This window comes from Bison bison, unplaced genomic scaffold, assembly GCF_000754665.1.
Source record: "Bison bison bison isolate TAMUID 2011002044 unplaced genomic scaffold, Bison_UMD1.0 scf7180017864134, whole genome shotgun sequence".
Classification (NCBI taxonomy): domain Eukaryota; kingdom Metazoa; phylum Chordata; class Mammalia; order Artiodactyla; family Bovidae; genus Bison; species Bison bison.
The window spans coordinates 7544405-7562191 of record NW_011494706.1 but is presented as its reverse complement, the minus strand read 5'-3'; the positions used below and the strand labels follow the sequence as shown (position 1 = coordinate 7562191).

The window sequence follows — 17787 nt, the reverse complement described above, 5'->3', positions numbered from 1 at the left end:
GGCATATCGAGTGCAGCACTTTCACAACATCATCTTTTAGGACTTGAAATAGCTCAACTGAAATTCTATCACCTCCACTAGCTTTGTTTGTAGTGATGCTTCCTAAGGCCCCCTTGATTTCACATTCCAGGATGTCTGGCTGTAGGTAAGTGATCACACCATGGTGATTATCTGGGTCATGAAGATTTCTTTTGTACAGTTCTTCTGTGTATTCTTGCCACCTCTTAATATCTTCTGCTTCTGTTAGGTCCCTACCATTTCTGTCCTTTATTGAGCCCATTTTTGCATGAAGTAATGAAGGCCAAATCGTAATTCAAGGGAAAATGAGTTTTTTAAGAAAAAGACTGCCTAGTAGAAACTTAGTGGATAAGTCAAGAAGAAAATTTGTGTCAAGGGCATCGCATGTTGGCATAAGCCAGCATGGTGTGTTTGAGGATAGTGGGTCATTTTGTGTTAAGAACACCCAGGATGGAATGTGGGCAGCAGAGGGTAGAAGGCTTGCAGCGGTCAAGCCTTGCAGCCACAGTGTCCCTAGAGGGTAGAGTAGAAAAGTTTTAAGTTTATGCTGAAAAATGTGGGGAATCACTGAAATATTTTTGGTAGGAAATACTCTGAGATTTGTTTTTGTACAGGGATTTCCTCTAGTAGCATGTGGTGGATGGATGGGCTGGAAAAGAGTGAGGAGAGAGGCTGAATGTGCAGAAACAGGAGACTCTTAAAATACTCCAAGTGAAGAGGGTAGAAATCAAGTTAGGGCAAGAGGGAAGTGATCTCAAAGCTTGCAGGAAGTTGAATTTGATAGAAATTGGTGTGACGTTGGATGTGGGGCATAAGGAACGGAAGAGGAAAGAAACCACAAGCTGATCCTTGACCGGCTGTTATCGGGATATTTCATTTACTGAGATGGGGTTTACAAAAGAAATGAAGAATGAGTGCAGTTTTAGAGTGCATAGAGGGAAAAGATACTCTCTAGAGTCGAGTTCGGGAGACTAGATTAGAAGTTGGCGTCACCTTTAAAGACATTTGAAATTATGGTTTTGAAGAGTGTGGAGAACTAAATTTTTGTGCTGGTAGAGTGCTGAGTTTTAAAAGGGAATCAAGGTATATCAATCTACAAAAGAGATTGAGAGAATGAGCAAGGAAAATCAAGAGAATAATGTCTTTGTTTTGTTTTGTTTTTAGAGAATAGTGTCTTAAAAGCCAGATGAGGAGTGATTTTCTGTAAATGTCAGATACCATGGAAAGGTAATGAATGCTGAGAATTTAGTGTCCATTGGATATTTCAATATAGGTGTCATCAGTGGCCTTCAGGAGAACAGTTTTGTGGCATTGATAGAGGAGGAATTCACAATTCAGCCAGTTACAGAAATGGAGTTGAAGAAATAGAGATAGCAATTTCATAACATCTGGCTGTGAAGAAAACAGAACAGTTGAAAGGGGCAGGATGCTTTTTCTACGGTTCATGTTTATATTGAGTAGCCATGGAAAAGTTGAATGTGCAGGTTGGAGGGGATGGGCCTTGTGAAGCAGATCCTTGGGATGGGAGAGGACGGAATCCAGAACACAAGGGGAACATGTGGCCTTTGGGTCAGAGGGATTAAACTGCCTTTAGGATGGCGAGAGACATTATTGTCTGGGATTGTGGGCTTTTGTTTGGAGTTGGGGAGGAGTTTCAATGAAAACGCCCAATAGTATAAGTAAATATTTTCAAATATTCAAGGTTCTTTCTTTCCTTTTTTTTTTAAAAAAACTGGCTTGGTTTTATATAACTTTACTGGAAAATCGTAATTAAGCCTTATACTTAGCTTTAAGTTTGGAGGGTACACTAGGTTTCATGGAGTTCGCAGGTGACTCAGACAGTAAAGAATATGCCCGCAGTGTGGGAGACCTGGGTTCAATCCCTGGGTGGGGAAGATCCCCTGGAGGAGGGCCCGGCAACCCACTCCAGTGTTCTTGCCTGGAGAATCCCATGGACAGAGGAAGCTGGCAGGCTGTAGTCCATGGAGTTGCAAAGAGTTGGATATACCTGAGTAACTAACATTTTCACTTTCACTTACGTTCCATAGATGTATCTTGCTTTAATAAAATAATAAGTAATCATTTTCCTTATGAAGTATCAGGATATCTACCTTTATGGTCTGATTTCATAGTATCTGTGAGGAATGTTTTACTTTATGTATTAGATTTCACAAGTGATTTGCCCCATGGTATGTCCAAATCTATATAATAATATATCTTCTGGGATGGATTTCACTTCTCTTTTCCCGAGACAGGCTACCATACATATATTCAGGCTTGTATTCAACCTATTATAGTTCCTATTGGTTAGGATAACTTTGTTTTTGTTTTTTAATCATTTGTGTTAAAGTGTAGTCTTGATTTGGTTTTGGTTTTGGGCCATGCTGTGCAGCATGTGGGATCTTAGTTCCTTGACCAGGATTGAACCAGCACCCTCTGCTTTGGGAGCATGGAGTCTTAACCACTGGACCACCAGGGAAGTCCCAGGTTGGGATAGCTTTTGTTGGACTAGGAGTAAACGTGCTGAGAGATTACTCTCAAGCCCTTAGAAAGTTAATCTCTTTAAGCTTGTCTTTATTTAGTAGTCTCATTGTGGTTCTGCAGAAAAGTTATCTATGAGAGTGTGGTTTCAGATTCTTGATTTTTGGATCAAGTACAAATAGGAATCAGTCTGTTCTGTGGAAATAGTCTTTTAGCGATTAAACTTTTCTAGAATCCAGAGGTAGTTTAGAGCCATAGGACATTATTTACCAAGAGATTCATTTCGGTGTTAGAAGAAAACAATGAATGATGAGGGATTTACTACCAAAGAAAGATTTTTATTATAGGCAACTCTCATGAACTTATAATCATTTTTTAGAAGGATGGAATTTAAGGTGCATGTTTCTATATTTTCTCCAAAGAGGAGCCTTTTTCTGAGGATGAAACAGTAGTACTGTTAAGATTTTGTTTTGTCATTTTGTTATGACAAAAAAACAAAACATTTTGTTATGTTTTAAAATAAGCTGTACTAAAGTGTTGAAATACATTTGCTGTTAGGTGTTGCTCCTGTTGTGCGTGTCAGGGTATTGTAGCCAGGACTTAGTCTCTCTTAAATAACTTAGAAAAATAAAATAAATACAAAGGAGAGCAACAGAAGTCTTTTACAAGTTGAGAGAAATATTTCTGGGGAAAAAAAGTTAAATGGCTTGACGTTGTACAGTTAAAGTAAAGCTAAACATAACTCTGTTCCACAAATTAATAGCCTTCAAACATATATTGCAAATCTTGATTACCTGAAACCAGGGAATAATGAGCTAGTCTAGAAAATTAAAAGGGTGGCCTCTTAATAATTAAAATTATTTGAACTGTTTTAGATTGCAAAAGGTGTTTTGTGCTTTCTAAAATTTCAAGAAAAAGAATATATTATTTGAATTATTCCAATTCAAGTAACCTATCTGAACATCAATATATGTAATATACCATCCGTTAATATGCTGTTTGGAGGAGAGCTGTTTGGCACTCTCTTACAAACATACTGTTATTTGAATTATTTTATTTCAGGGTCACCTTACTGAACATGAATTATGCCATCAGTTAATGTACCCTTGTTGTGAGGGCTGTTTACCCCATTCTAAGTCATCCTAATCTGCTGCTTTTTTGAGGTTTCTTTCTCCTAGCTTTTCTCTTTTTTCTTTGTAGTTAGTTCTTGCCTTGACCTAAATATTTCTATTTATAAAAGGATATGTCTTACTTTCAGGGTCTTTTTTTTTTTTTTGCTTCAAATAAGAGAAATTGGACACCAGATTATCAAAGTAAACTTTAATTTGCAGAAAGAACTGAGAAAGAGTATTTTGAGAGGTATTTGAAATGCTGAGCAAGGATCCAGCCAGTTCATAAAGCTGAAAATCTAGGATATTGATGATTTTGTAACTGCTGAAGCCCCAAGAAAGTCAGATTTAGCTGCACGTTAAAGTGTCTTCTCAAAACTTACTGGAACCCTCATATACGAAGTCATAATAAATAGGAATTTGTCATTACCTCGTCTGGAACTGGTCATTTGGGGGCATAGACAGACCAGTAACACTGAGGAAGCTGAAGTTGCACGGTTCTAAGAAGACCTACAAGACCTTCTAGAACTAACACCCAAAAAAGATGTCCTTTTCATTATAGGGGACTGGAATGCAAAAGTAGGAAGTCAAGAAACACCTGGTGTAACAGGCAAATTTGGCCTTGGAGTGTAGAATAAAGCATGGCAAAGGCTAATAGAGTTCTGCCAAGAGAACGCACTGGTCATAACAAACACCCTCTTCCAGCAACAGAAGAGAAGACTCTACACATGGACATCACCAGATGGTCGACACCGAAATCAGATTGATTATATTCTTTGCAGCCAAAGATGGAGAAGCTCTATTCAGTCAGCAAAAACAAGACCAGGAGCTGACTGTGGCTCAGATCATGAACTCCTTATTGCCAAATTCAGACTGAAATTGAAGAAAGTGGAGAAAACCACTAGACCATTCAGGTATGACCTAAATCAAATCCCTTATGACTGACTATACAGTGAAAGTGAGAAATAGATTTAAGGGACTAGATCTGATAGAGTGCCTGATGAACTATGGATGGAGGTTCGTGACATTGTACAGGAGATAGGAATCAAGACCATCCCCAAGAAAAAGAAATGCAAAACAGCAAAATGGCTGTCTGAGGAAGCCTTACAAATAGCTATGAAAAGAAGGGAAGCAAAAAGCAAAGGAGAAAAGGAAAAGTATACCCATTTGAATGCAGAGTTCCAAAGAATAGCAAGGAGACATAAGAAAGCCTTCCTCAGTGATCAGTGCAAAGAAATAGAGGAAAACAGTAGAATGGGGAAGACTAGAGATCTCTTCAGGAAAATTAGAGATACCAAGGGAACATTTCATGCAAAGATGGGCTCAATAAAGGACAGAAATGGTAGGGACCTAACAGAAGCAGAAGATGATAAGAAGAGGTGGCAAGAATACACAAAAACTGTACAAAAAAAGATCTTCATGACCCAGATAATCACGATGGTGTGATCACTGACCTAGAGCCAGACATCCTGGAATGTGAAGTCAAGTGGGCCTTAGGAAGCATCACTATGAACAAAGCTAGTGGAGGTGATGAAATTCCAGTTGACCTATTTCAAATCCTGAAAGATGATGCTGTGAAAGTGCTGCATTCAAAATGCCAGCAAATTTGGAAAACTCAGCAATGGCCACAGGACTGGAAAAGGTCAGTTTTCATTCCAATCCCCAAGTAAGGCAATGCCAAAGAATGCTCCAACTACCGCACAGTTGTGCTCATCTCGCACACTAGTAAAGTAATGCTCAAAATTGTCCAAGCCAGACTTCAGCAATACGTGAACTGTGAACTTCCAGATGTTTAAGCTGGTTTTAGAAAAAGCACATCAAATTGCCAACATCTGCTGGATCATCGAAAAAGCAAGAGAGTCCCAGAAAAACATCTATTTCTGCTTTATTGACTATGCCAAAGTCTTTGCCTGTGTGGATCACGATAAACTGTGGAAAATTCTGAAAGAGATGGAATACCAGACCACCTGACCTGCCTCTTGAGAAACCTGTATGCAGGTCAGGAAGCAACAGTTAGAACTGGACATGGAACAACAGACTGGTTCCAAAAGGAAAAGGAGTCCGTCAAGGTTGTATATTGTCACCCTACTTATTTAACTTCTATGCAGAGTACATCATGAGAAACGCTGGGCTGGAAGAAGCACAAGCTGGAATCAAGATTTCGGCTAAAAATATTAATAACCTCAGATATTCAGATGACACCACCCTGATGGCAGAATGTGAAGAACTAAACAGCCTCTTGACGAAAGTGAAAGAGGAGAGTGAAAAAGTTGGCTTAAAGCTCAACATTCAGAACACAAAGATCGTGGTATCCAGACCCATCATTTCATGGCAAATAGATGGAGAAACAGTGGAAACAGCGGCTAATTTTATATTTCTGGGCTCAGAAATCACTGCAGATGGTGATTACAGCCATGAAATTAAAAGACGCTTACTCCTTGGAAGGAAAGTTATGATCAACCTAGACAGCATATTCAAAAGCAGAGACATTACTTTGCCAACAAAGGTCCGTCTATTCAAGGCTATGGTTTTTCCAGTGGTCATGTGTAGATGTGAGAGTTGGACTGTGAAGAAAGCTGAGTGCCCAAGAATTTATGCTTTTGAACTGTGGTGTTGGAGAGGACTCTTGAGAGTCCCTTGGACTGCAAGGAGATCCAACCAGTCCATTCTAAAAGAAATCAGCCCTGGGTGTTCTTTGGAAGGAATGATGCTGAAGCCGAAACTCCAATACTTTGGCCACCTCATGTGAAGAGCTGACTCATTTGAAAGACGCTGATACTGGGAAAGATTGGGGGCAGGAGTAGAAGGGGAGAACAGAGGATGAGATTGTTCGATGGCATCGCCGACTGAACGGACATGGGTTTTGGTGGACTCCGGGAGTTGGTGATGGACAGGAAGGCCTGGCATGCTGCGGTTCATGGAGTCACAAAGAATGGACATGACTGAGTGACTGATCTGAACCGAACTGTCTGGAATTCTGGACAGCAATGCTCTTCTACCATCCCAAACCATATTGCTATAGATTCTGAGCTTTCAGTAAAAAATGTCATTTTCTCTCTCCTATTATTAACAAACTGTGAAGGATTTGGGTATTGACTCCTCTGAAGATATTTTGTGTAGTGAAAGTGGCCATAAAAATGGGTATTTGTTGATAGGCTTGGTTTAGTGTGGGATTTTCCCATAGCAGATAAGATTTTGTGAGTTAAGGATATTTAATTACTGGGTAGAGAAAAGTCACCACAGTGAAAGATTTTTCATTTATTTAAAACAACTTTCATGTTCAGCTTTTCAAATTCTGAGTAACTGGTTTATTCACTATTGTCGAGGTTTCTCAAGGTACCAGAGGGCCATTATATACAACTTGTGCTCTTAAGTCTTAGTCAGAGTTCATAGTGTAGGTTAAGTGGTATAATTATCAGCTATTGTATATTATACAATGCAGCTTTAAAAAGAGGTGTTTTTTTTTTCCTTAACAACTACTCTGTAAATAATTCAGTGTAGAAATAGGTTATAACCGAACCATCTATATTTAGTTTTAATGACTGCTCAAAAGAATGGGTGTTATTTTAAGGAAATATCAAAAGGAAATAGTTAGTTTTCCAGAAAGAGTTACAATTATTGGGTATAGTTGAAGAACTGATTGATAATGTGGATTCAGACCTTTTGAGTTTACATTTTTAAATTAAAACATGTTTTAATGGAATGGAAAAACACTAGCTTATCTTAGAAGCATTATAAACTATCTAAATATCCTTTTCAGAGCTCTGACGTGGAACTTGGATCCTGTTAGGCAGGCTTTTTTGTGGGTGTGTTAATTCAGATTCCACCTGTCAGTGTACCTATAGGTACAGGCATTAAACCACACCCTGTGTTCTGACCTTTCCTCAGGGGACACTGACTAGAATCCTTTGGCTCAGCATGAGAGGCTGTTTGAATAGCTCAGTTCAGAAGAGCATTGAATGAAGCAGCAAGAACAAGGGAAATAATTTTGCAACTGCGATTCTTAAGGCTGCTGCTATGGAGACTTCAAACTTGACTTTCCCTGCCAGGTTTTACTTGGAAGGCTTTTACTTCCACAGACATATTTGATAGCGAGAGCAGTTTTATTGCTTAGCTAATTAGATATTTATATTTTCATTCTTTCATTCTTCAACATTTTAGTCATTATTCTAATTTAAAACATGTTTACTTGCTTTTAGTTTTGTTTTTTGTTTTTATTTTGTTCTGGTTTCTTTGTTTTGTTTTGCTGAAGACTGGTGGGGACCTAATTTTTCTTATTTGTGGGGTTTTTTTTCTTTTGTTGTTTAGTTGTATGAATTAATTTTTATGTTTATTTGATAGTGCCAAAGAAAATTTTTCATACTGCTATGGTATATCTTTATAAAGTAAACAGAACTTTTTAGTGTAGTGGAAAACTGGTAAAGCAAATGAGGAAAATTAGCGGCTACAACTTCTAGAATGGATTCGTACAAGACCTATTTGGCAACTGTCAAACTTAGTGATTCGTGGTTGGAAGAACAAGATGAAGACATTTATGAGGTTGAATCCCGTGTACCATTACCACATCCTTTTCCTCTGTATGAACATTTGGATGAAAATAACTCCGTAATTATTAATACTTCTATTTTTCATATTATTCATAAAAGAAATGGGCACATATTAAAGCTTATTTCTAAAATTTCCCTGCCTACCCCTCCTTATTCAGTAAGTATAAAAATTTGTTTTTTTTATAGTTTTATGCTTTCAGTTTTTTACATATTTAGTGAAAAAAGCTATAATGAGAAATGAACTTTAAATGTCTTTGGTAAGGGTAAATGGAATAGAATCTTCTTTTCCTGTTGTGTGGTTCATTCATCCTGTAATGATTAATGTATTGAAGGGCAAAATTTCGTCCACAAGCCCCAACTTGGCAATGTGTTTAATTACATAAAGCTAAATGAGATAATATTTCAGTTCTGCCACGCCAGACAAGCTATTTAAAGAGATCCTGCTTGTCCTTAAGAATCTTACTTCTCTGTGTTTATGATGCCAATCTTTAGTGAAAGCAGGCTGGTTGTATTTGAGGGAATAGGCATTCTCATACCTAAAATAGCTAAGTGAATTGTCATTGAGCCAATCGTTTGGCATAATGGCTCTAGTTCCAGAAACGAAAAAAGAAAGCCTGGATTCTAATTTCAGGTTTTTTTGCTAACTGCCTAAGAAACTTATATTTAATATGCCTACTAATCCTGTGAAAAAATACCTTTTTCTACTTTTTATGTGAAATGTATATTATTAACAGTGTTCAGGGTATTTAGCATAGTTAGTCTTTCAGGTTCATTTGACTTTTAAATGTTGTGAATGATTTACTCCAAGTTATTCAGCCCTTTTAATGACTTTCATGGCTTTAACGATGTACTACCTTATATTTCAGATGCTTTCAGAATAGTTTCGTTACCTCCCCTGAAGCTTTTATATATTAGAGTGACAAAATATTTACTGATTGTTTATAAGTATTTCTAATGTAGGTTTTAAATTATTATTTGAGAATATTGAATATGATATTTTTATATATTTCACATTATTAGGTGTAGGTATTGTATAAATATTAGGAATAAACTGTACCTTACCTAGATAGAAGAGATTTTTTAACATTTACAATGTTTACATAAATATTTGAAAGACTCTCTTATTCCAGTAAGGTATTGGTGCTCTCTGCCATAATAAGTGAAGTTTGTTTGCTAGATCTACTGCATTTGAGTCCCTGCCAACTTTTTGTTTTGCTTTGTAAAACTGAAGTTCCTAATATTTCTTGTAGGCTTTACTGTAATATTTAAATGCATTTTAATGAAATTTTATACCTTGTCAAGAGATAGAATATAGACACAAACTTTAAATTTTTTTCTAAAGGAAATATTTATTTTGTTGTAAGTGTATTGTATTTGTATAGTAAATTTGAAGAAGGAAAAAACTCATATCCTAGTTAGTTAGAGCTGTGAACTCTTGGAGATTCATGTATTTACCAGGCAGCCATTTTATAATGTACAGAAAAAAATTACATGGGGAAGCAGTTGATTTATTTTTAAAATATTGATTCTGACTATAAGTGCAGAAGCATGCTGTATATAAATAGTTCATGTTTTATGGCCACTTTTTAATATTAAAAATTAATATGTACTGGTTATCCACATTAAAGGAAAGTAATCTTTTGCCAGTCAAAAGTAAAAAAATATATATATGAATTTTATCTTTGTTGAGGTAATAGCATATTACTAGAGATATTTTAGAGAATATTTTGTGATTAAAATGTATTTAATTTCCCATTATGACTCTTAAATGTATGTTCATATTATTTTCAAATAAGTTATGAATGATAAAATTTAAAACAAGACTAGTTCCACGCTGGTTGGATACTGATTTATCCAACAACGAAAAGTTACCACCAAAAGCCTTGTTTAGTAACTCTAAAATCTATTTTCTATGGTAAATTTTAAAATGCTGTGGTAAATTTTTTTAAATTTAATAATGTTAATATTAAGTACTAGAAACACTTGAGCTCAATTTTCCCCCTTATAGTTGTTTCAGTAAAAACAGAGAAAGCAGGTACTAACAGTAAGAAGCAATTATTTCTGTTGAGTAAAGTTAGAATATATCTCTGTATACATTTCTTGTGCACAGCTAATGTGTCTACTGAACTGCGCTATCTACTAATATTAGCATGCACTAGAAATATTAAATGACTACAGTTCAACAGTATATCTTTATTTTCATTAAAAAATTTTTTAAAAGCTTTAATAGAGAATGGCACTGATATTCTTAACACTCTGTCTTCCTTCATATACTTTCCCTCTTTGTTTAGCTGGAACATGCAAAAGTTACACAGACAGAATTGATGCGTGAGTCATTTAGACAGAAACAAGAAGTGACTGAGTCCCTTAAGTGCCAAGACGAGTTGCGAGAGCGCCTTCATGAGGAGTCCAGGGCCAGAGAACAGCTGGCTGTGGAGCTCAGTAAGGCCGAGGGTGAGTACCCTGCTGTTGGCTATTGAGGATGGAGAAATTTCAAATCTAAAAATAGATTTTGGTGCAAGCCAAGTTTGGAAACCAGCAATCTACTTTTAATTTCAAATGACCACTGAAAAATAGTTGTAGCTTGTCTTCAAAATTCCTCTAAGCAGCTTTTAAAACTATATATAGTTTTTAATTATGAAAGTACTTAATAGAATTATATGAAAGTATTTAAAATTATACAAAATACAAAAGTGAATGATGGTGAGTTGTTACCATAATCCCTCCATCCTAAGACAGCTCTTTTCATTTAAAGATGAGGGAACTGGAACAGAGATACTAATAAATTGTTCGAAGTCACCTTTAAATGCTGATTCCAGGCTTTAAGCCTCTGAAGCCCCACGCTATTTATATCATACCATGCTATTGTGGGTGATAGGCTTCTAGAATCACTTTAAGTGTCAACTTTCTCTAGTATATTTAAAATGTGATTCAGTTCACAGGCATTTGATTTATATTAAGCTTTCCAGGAACCTATCTCTTTAATAAAATATGTTACACCAACATGATGTGATAAATTAGCATAACAAGTAATAGAAAATTCAGAGAAATTTCATATTTAAACACAATGGCTAATAAGAATACTGTATTGAACATATTATAGTTGCTACTATCATCAGCAGCAAATTGATTTAAGGTTTTTAAAAGGTGAAAGGATTTATTTTTTTTTTGAAATGATTTGAAATTTGCTGACAGTACACCTTTTTTTAATATAAATATGTAATAGCAAAATTTGAAATAATAACCATTCCTTGTTAATTTTATTTATAGGTGTCATTGATGGCTATGCAGATGAGAAAACACTTTTTGAAAGGCAAATTCAGGAAAAAACTGATATAATAGATCGTCTTGAGCAGGAGTTGTTATGTGCAGGTAGTAGATTACAAGAACTAGAAGCAGAGCAACAGCAGATCCAAGAAGAAAGAGAATTACTGTCGCGGCAGAAGGAGGCTATGAAAGCAGGGGCGGGCCCTGCTGAGCAGCGTACGTATCTCTCGACTTCATGTGAAACGTTCCTTAAAAGTTCAACATGACTTCTTTTTCCCCTTTCAGTGCCATGATTTATGCTTTATATAAGGATTGAAAAATAATAAGAAAATCTACCTTACTGGTAATTGTCTTATTAGCCAACCATGTGGAATCAGGTTTGGTTTTTTCCTTCTTTTTCCTTTGGCATATGATAACAGGAATGATAATTCTTTGTATTTCCTCAAACCTCTGCCTAAAGAGAACGCTGGATATAATGAAGCAGGATTTTTTTTTAAGTTGTATGAGATTTAGTTCTTTTAATTGCAGAAAGGCAGCAAAATGTACACCTGGATTAACTAAGAGCACTGATCTGGCACTAGTTGTGAGCAGGGTGGGGTGGATTTCACCCTGCAAGATAATAGATTGAAAAGGCTATTAGAAGCAGGCTGACATTTAGTTGAATATAAGCAGGAGGTCAAAGAATAAATAAGTTTACTGATAACCTCTAATCTTTTCTTAAATGAAAAATTAGGTAAATTAGTGGTTTAAAAAATAGATGTCAGTCTTTGTAACAGTGGAACTTTAAATCCTTTTAGTCATATCCTTTCACCTTTATATTATGGCTTCCTTGGTAGCTCAGTTGGTAAAGACTCTGCCTGCAATGCAGGACACCCCGGTTCGATTCCTGGATTGGGAGAAGGGACGGCTACCCACTCCAGTATTCTGGCCTGGAGAATTCCATGGGCTGTATTATAGTCCATGGGGTCACAAAGAGTCGGACACAGCTGAGTGACTTTCACTTTCATCTTTATATTATACATGCAGTTAGAATTATAAATGTTTAGTTTTACTAATTAAATTTTATCAATTTAGAGATACAACATACATTTTTATAATATGGTAAAACTTTTCTGGTTGCTCAGATTTGTTTAACACAGGTTTAGGGTTGTCCTTTTTCATGTGCAAAGTGTGTTTATCATGCATGTACAATATTCAAAGAATTTGAATACGTCTCAAAATGTAACCTGTGACAGTATGTTCAGCTTTTACTCCTAGTTGTTTTGTGTGTGTGTATATATTACTGTGTTTTAGGAAATAGCTGACATGTAAATCACCATGTTTTGTTGTATGTGTGTGTGTTTTTTCCTAATAGGACTAGTAGATGCTGCAGTCGATGCAGCGCCTGGAGCAGGTGTGTTTACACAGTTGCATGGCCATTGGGTGACCCTTGGATTTTTCAGTCAACTAATATATCTCTAATTTTGCTGCTGTGTTTTATACTTACAAGTTTTTCTAACAACAAAAAAAACTTTTCTTACAATAAAAATTTGGAATTAAAAACTGAGATTCATAGTGACCATCATCATATTATTCCCACAGAGCTTAAGACTATTTCAGTTTTTTCAAGAAAATGGATGAAATAGTGGTAGGCAATATAATATAAATTAAAAGTTATTTTCTTTAACGAATATATTAAGTTCTTACAACCTATGCCTTTTTACAGTACTCTTTTCTAAATCAGTATCTAAGATGATGGTATCAACAAGATCAGTGAAATTTAGTGAAGAGACTTTCTGGTTGATTACTTTTGTATTAACATCTAAATCAGCGTTGTTTAAAAGGAAAGCTGCTTTCTGTAGATTCTTAATCCTGAGTACAGTGTCGACAGACCAGTTAGTGTAAAGACTCTGGAGTTACAGTCATTCCATTTTCTTCATTAGACAATTGTTTTACTTTGCTGTATAAAATTTATTATTGTATGACTAATAATAGCTAAAACTTACATGTATATGTAGTCCTTACATAGTCTAGGCACTATTTTTCACACATTGATATATTAACTTATTTGATATATTATAAATTAACTTATTGTGGGGAAATAACTCAGAGGTCAGTACTGTTATTAACTCCCATTTGACATACAAGGAAATTGAAGGACATCATATTAAATGTCAGAAGTGGTAGAGTTAGGATGTTAACCCACAGTCTTTGCGCTTAAGCACCACACTGCCTCTCATACTTGTCAGTTTTCCCTTGATACACATACATGTGAATGTGTAAGACTAACTCAGGAATGTGGATCAAATAAGGAGAAAGACTAACAGGAAATTCTGATTCTGGTTATGTTTCTTTTCTGTAACTCTTACTTACCTTGGTTAAAGATTTACAGTATTTGATTTTCGTGTGTGTTGTGTATGCATATAAAAATGACTTTACAGGTTTGGAATGGATTGACTTTCGCCTGAGGTGAGTTATTTCTGTGCTTGCATTTGGTTAGATTTTGCTCGTTTCCTTGTAGTGAAAGTGGACTTTGAGGGGGTCATTTGCTGTGTTCTTTTATTGTTTTTAGTGATAGGACATAATTCTTTTTGTTAATTCTGTATGATTTTATTGATACTAGCCTGCTTACTTATATCGGAATGTGTTATTTTGATATTTTCACATAAGAATTTTCCTTTTTCACATGTTTTTGAAATGAAACTCCGCCCCTTAACTTCATGAAGTTAAAATATGAACACAGTTATGGGTGATTTCCTTATCATAACATCATTAATTGTGACTTAATGTAGTATGTTTTTGCATTCATGAACAGAATTACTACAGGAGACAGAAAAACTGATGAAGGAAAAACTAGAGGTACAGTGTCAAGCTGAAAAAGTGCGTGATGACCTTCAAAAACAAGTGAAAGCTCTAGAAATGGACGTCGAAGAGCAAGTCAGTAGATTTATAGAACTGGAACAGGAGAAAAATGCTGAACTAATGGATTTAAGGCAACAAAACCAAGCACTGGAAAAGCAGTTAGAAAAAATGAGAAAATTTTTAGATGTAAGTATTCTCAACTTTAATAACTTTTTCATTTTTATGCTACTTGCTACTGTTCTATGTTGTGGATTTTAAATTATGAAAAGACTTAAATTCTACTATTTTTATCTGTGTCATCTAATTAATTAAAAAGTATTACTTAAAAATTTTTATTATGCAGCTTTTAGAATTAAAAGCAGTACCAACAGATTACGAATAAGCCCTACCAGTTAGCCTTTCCAGATTCATAGTTAAGAAACTTGTCCTAGCCTTTTTCTGAACCAGTAGTCAGACCAAGTAAGGATCCTAAAAGCTAACTGTCCACCATTTCACCCATAAAACGTATACACACAAGTAACAGTGTGCCCTGGAAGCAAAGAACTGCAGCTGTTTTATGCTGTCATTACTGTCTTCCAAAAAAGATGTTAAATCTCTAATTTCATGTGGATTTTCTTCTTTGGAGTTTCATTAAGTCTTATGTTATCGTCACAGATCAGAGAATCAGATTCTAAAATACTTTGTAATTTTAGGTATTTTAAAAAACCTATATTAAAATGAAAAAAATGTAACTACAACACAATTTGTTCTACTTATTTTGCCTAAATATTGGGAGTCCTCCTTTGTTCCAAAAAAGTAAATGCATTTTAAGGAGACCATTTTAATTTCATTTTGTATTTAACATTACTTGAATTGTAAAAAGTGTTGTGCTTCAGATAACATTTAAGTGCTTGCATTTTTGCTGAAGAGCCGTGGGTTATGTATCATACAAGAGCCCTACTAGGCTATGTACCATGCAACAAGTGTTATCTTTTTAAACCTTTTTGGTTTGGAGCATTTCTGTAATCATCAGTCGTTCATCTTCAAACAGGCAACTGTGCCTACAATTAAAGGGAAGTAAGGGAAATAATAACGTCAATAAATATTATTTCTTCAGTTACTATCATTATTAAACTTTAGGAGCAAGCTGTCGATAGAGAACACGAGAGAGATGTATTCCAACAGGAAATACAGAAACTAGAACAACAACTTAAGGTCGTGCCTCGATTCCAGCCTGTCAGTGAACACCAAACTAGAGAGGTAATGTTTTTATTGATACTGTCTTCCGTACGTTAATTTGTATATTATATATAAAGTAAGATTCATATCTTAAAAAACTTGAAGTCTTTCTATTGTATATCAGTTTGCAAAATCAGAAACTTAAATATTACTTCAATATGAGAAGGTAAAGATACCAAAGAAGTATAAAATACCTATAACTCATTGTCGTAAAATGTTATCTACAGTCTTATTTAACAAAAGGTATCTTTAAAAACAAAAAACCAGAAGGAATCTGATGTAGAAAAGCGTTATCTACTGGAGCAGTAGAAAAGTTAGCAGTCCCCACAGTTCATAGTCATTCTTCGTGTTCCTGACATATTCTAGATTTTGAAAAATAGCTGTGTGTTTGTTGAATCTGAAAAGAATATTTAAGCTCTAGAACTTAGTCATTTCCTACTATTTGTTTCCTTATTATTAAAAAGGGTAATTTGCCTCATTCATAAAACTTTAGGAAACTAAGTTAGGAAACTAACAAAAAGTATGTGTTTGATTTTCTTCCAAAACATTGTGATCCATTTGTTTTCTTCTTATTTAGCCAGATCTGATTCTCTAGCTTCTGATTTTCTCAGGACCAAAAAAAAAAAAAGAAACATCTAGCTGTTACCAGTACACTGTGCCATTTTGCTCTGCCTGCTTTATTGTCTTCTCCTTTAACCTTACTTCAAGTCTTAGTCCAGCCTTGGTTGTTCAGGCTTCTTTTCAGGCTTTATTACTGTCCTTTCTCAACCTCTAATTGTAGGTAAGCTAGCATTTCTTTTAATGTTTTAAGGAAGAAGTGCCATTTTTAGATAATTTCCTCTAAGAATCTCACTGAAATAAGGTAGAGTTTCTTTTTTCTTACCATCATATTTCTTTTTTTAATAAGCTTTCTCCATTTGAGCACAACTAATTTCACAAGCTCTCTTACTGATCTTTCCTATATCCTTCCATCTGCTTCTTATCCGAATCACTTTTTCAGGGCACATGGATCCCTTGCACTGCCTGGCATCCTGATCCCTCTCCTAGGCTGGTGGAATGTGTGGGCTGAAAAGCTTTTTTCCAAGTAACTGTATTAAAGGTCCCCAGTTCCCTTCTGTCCCTATGGTATTTTAGAACCACTGTATTATTATATATGTTGATAAACCGTTGGTGGAAAGAAAAGTATAATCCATGAAAGTTTTTTAGGTCATTGTATCTCACATATGAATGTAAGTACTGTGTAAACTTGTTTTCTTTATTAGGTTTTAGTGTGGTTGTGCCATTAGAGCTAGCAATTCAACATTATTCAAAAATGCATTTATTTTTTCCTCCTAGCTAGAGAAAGCCTTAGTCTTAACAGAACTCTCTTAAAAGAATTGGTGAAAGCAATATTATTTCTCTTTAGTGCTGCTTAGAAGCATCAACTCAGAAAACGTTGCTGTAGTTGGAGGTGATAGTGCCATCCTTATCAAAAATACAATTAAGCATAGGATCTAAAAAAATCTGAAAGGAGGATAGATTTATTACTAACATCCTTACGTATTTTAACATTACAGTTTTTGCTTATTATATTTCCAGGTTGAGCAGTTAACAAATCATCTGAAAGAAAAAACAGACAAGTGCAGTGAGCTTTTGCTGTCTAAAGAGCAGCTTCAGAGGGATATACAGGAGCGGAATGAAGAAATTGAGAAATTGGAGTTCAGAGTAAGGGAGCTGGAGCAAGCCTTACTCGTTAGTGCAGACACTTTTCAAAAGGTGTGACATTTTCTTTGGGTTAATTTTATCAAGTGTTTTAGTACAGATTATGCTTAGTTGCATGAACATGTTTATTTACATAAAAAAATTACTAAGGACTCTTTTTTTTTTTTTTTTTAGTTTTCTGAATGTTGAGTTTTGTTATTTTTTTTAATTTTATTTTATTTTTAAACTTTACATAATTGTATTAGTTTTGCCAAATATCAAAATGAATCCGCCACAGGTATACATGTGTTCCCCATCCTGAACCCTCCTCCCTCCTCCCTCCCCATACCATCCCTCTGGGTCGTCCCAGTGCACTAGCCCCAAGCATCCAGTATCGTGCATCAAACCTGGACTGGCAACTCGTTTCTTACATGATATTTTACATGTTTCAATGTCATTCTCCCAAATCTTCCCACCCTCTCCCTCTCCCACAGAGTCCTTTAGACTGTTTTGTACATCAGTGTCTCTTTCGCTGTCTCATACACCGGGTTATTGTTACCATCTTTCTAAATTCCATATATATGCGTTAGTATACTGTATTTATATTTTTCCTTCTGGCTTACTTC

The 17787-nt window shown here is 35.4% G+C and overlaps 1 protein-coding gene across 1 annotated transcript in view; it reads left to right on the top strand.

Annotated features, from left to right (window-relative positions):
- Positions 1-17787, top strand: part of AKAP9 (A kinase (PRKA) anchor protein 9) — a 153800-nt gene that overhangs the window by 97676 nt on the left and 38337 nt on the right. The window contains exons 24-29 of the mRNA XM_010839819.1: positions 10447-10609; positions 11426-11638; positions 12777-12815; positions 14217-14449; positions 15383-15502; positions 17060-17236. Coding sequence (XP_010838121.1) covers positions 10447-10609; positions 11426-11638; positions 12777-12815; positions 14217-14449; positions 15383-15502; positions 17060-17236 — 945 coding nt within the window. The remainder of the gene's footprint in view (positions 1-10446; positions 10610-11425; positions 11639-12776; positions 12816-14216; positions 14450-15382; positions 15503-17059; positions 17237-17787) is intronic.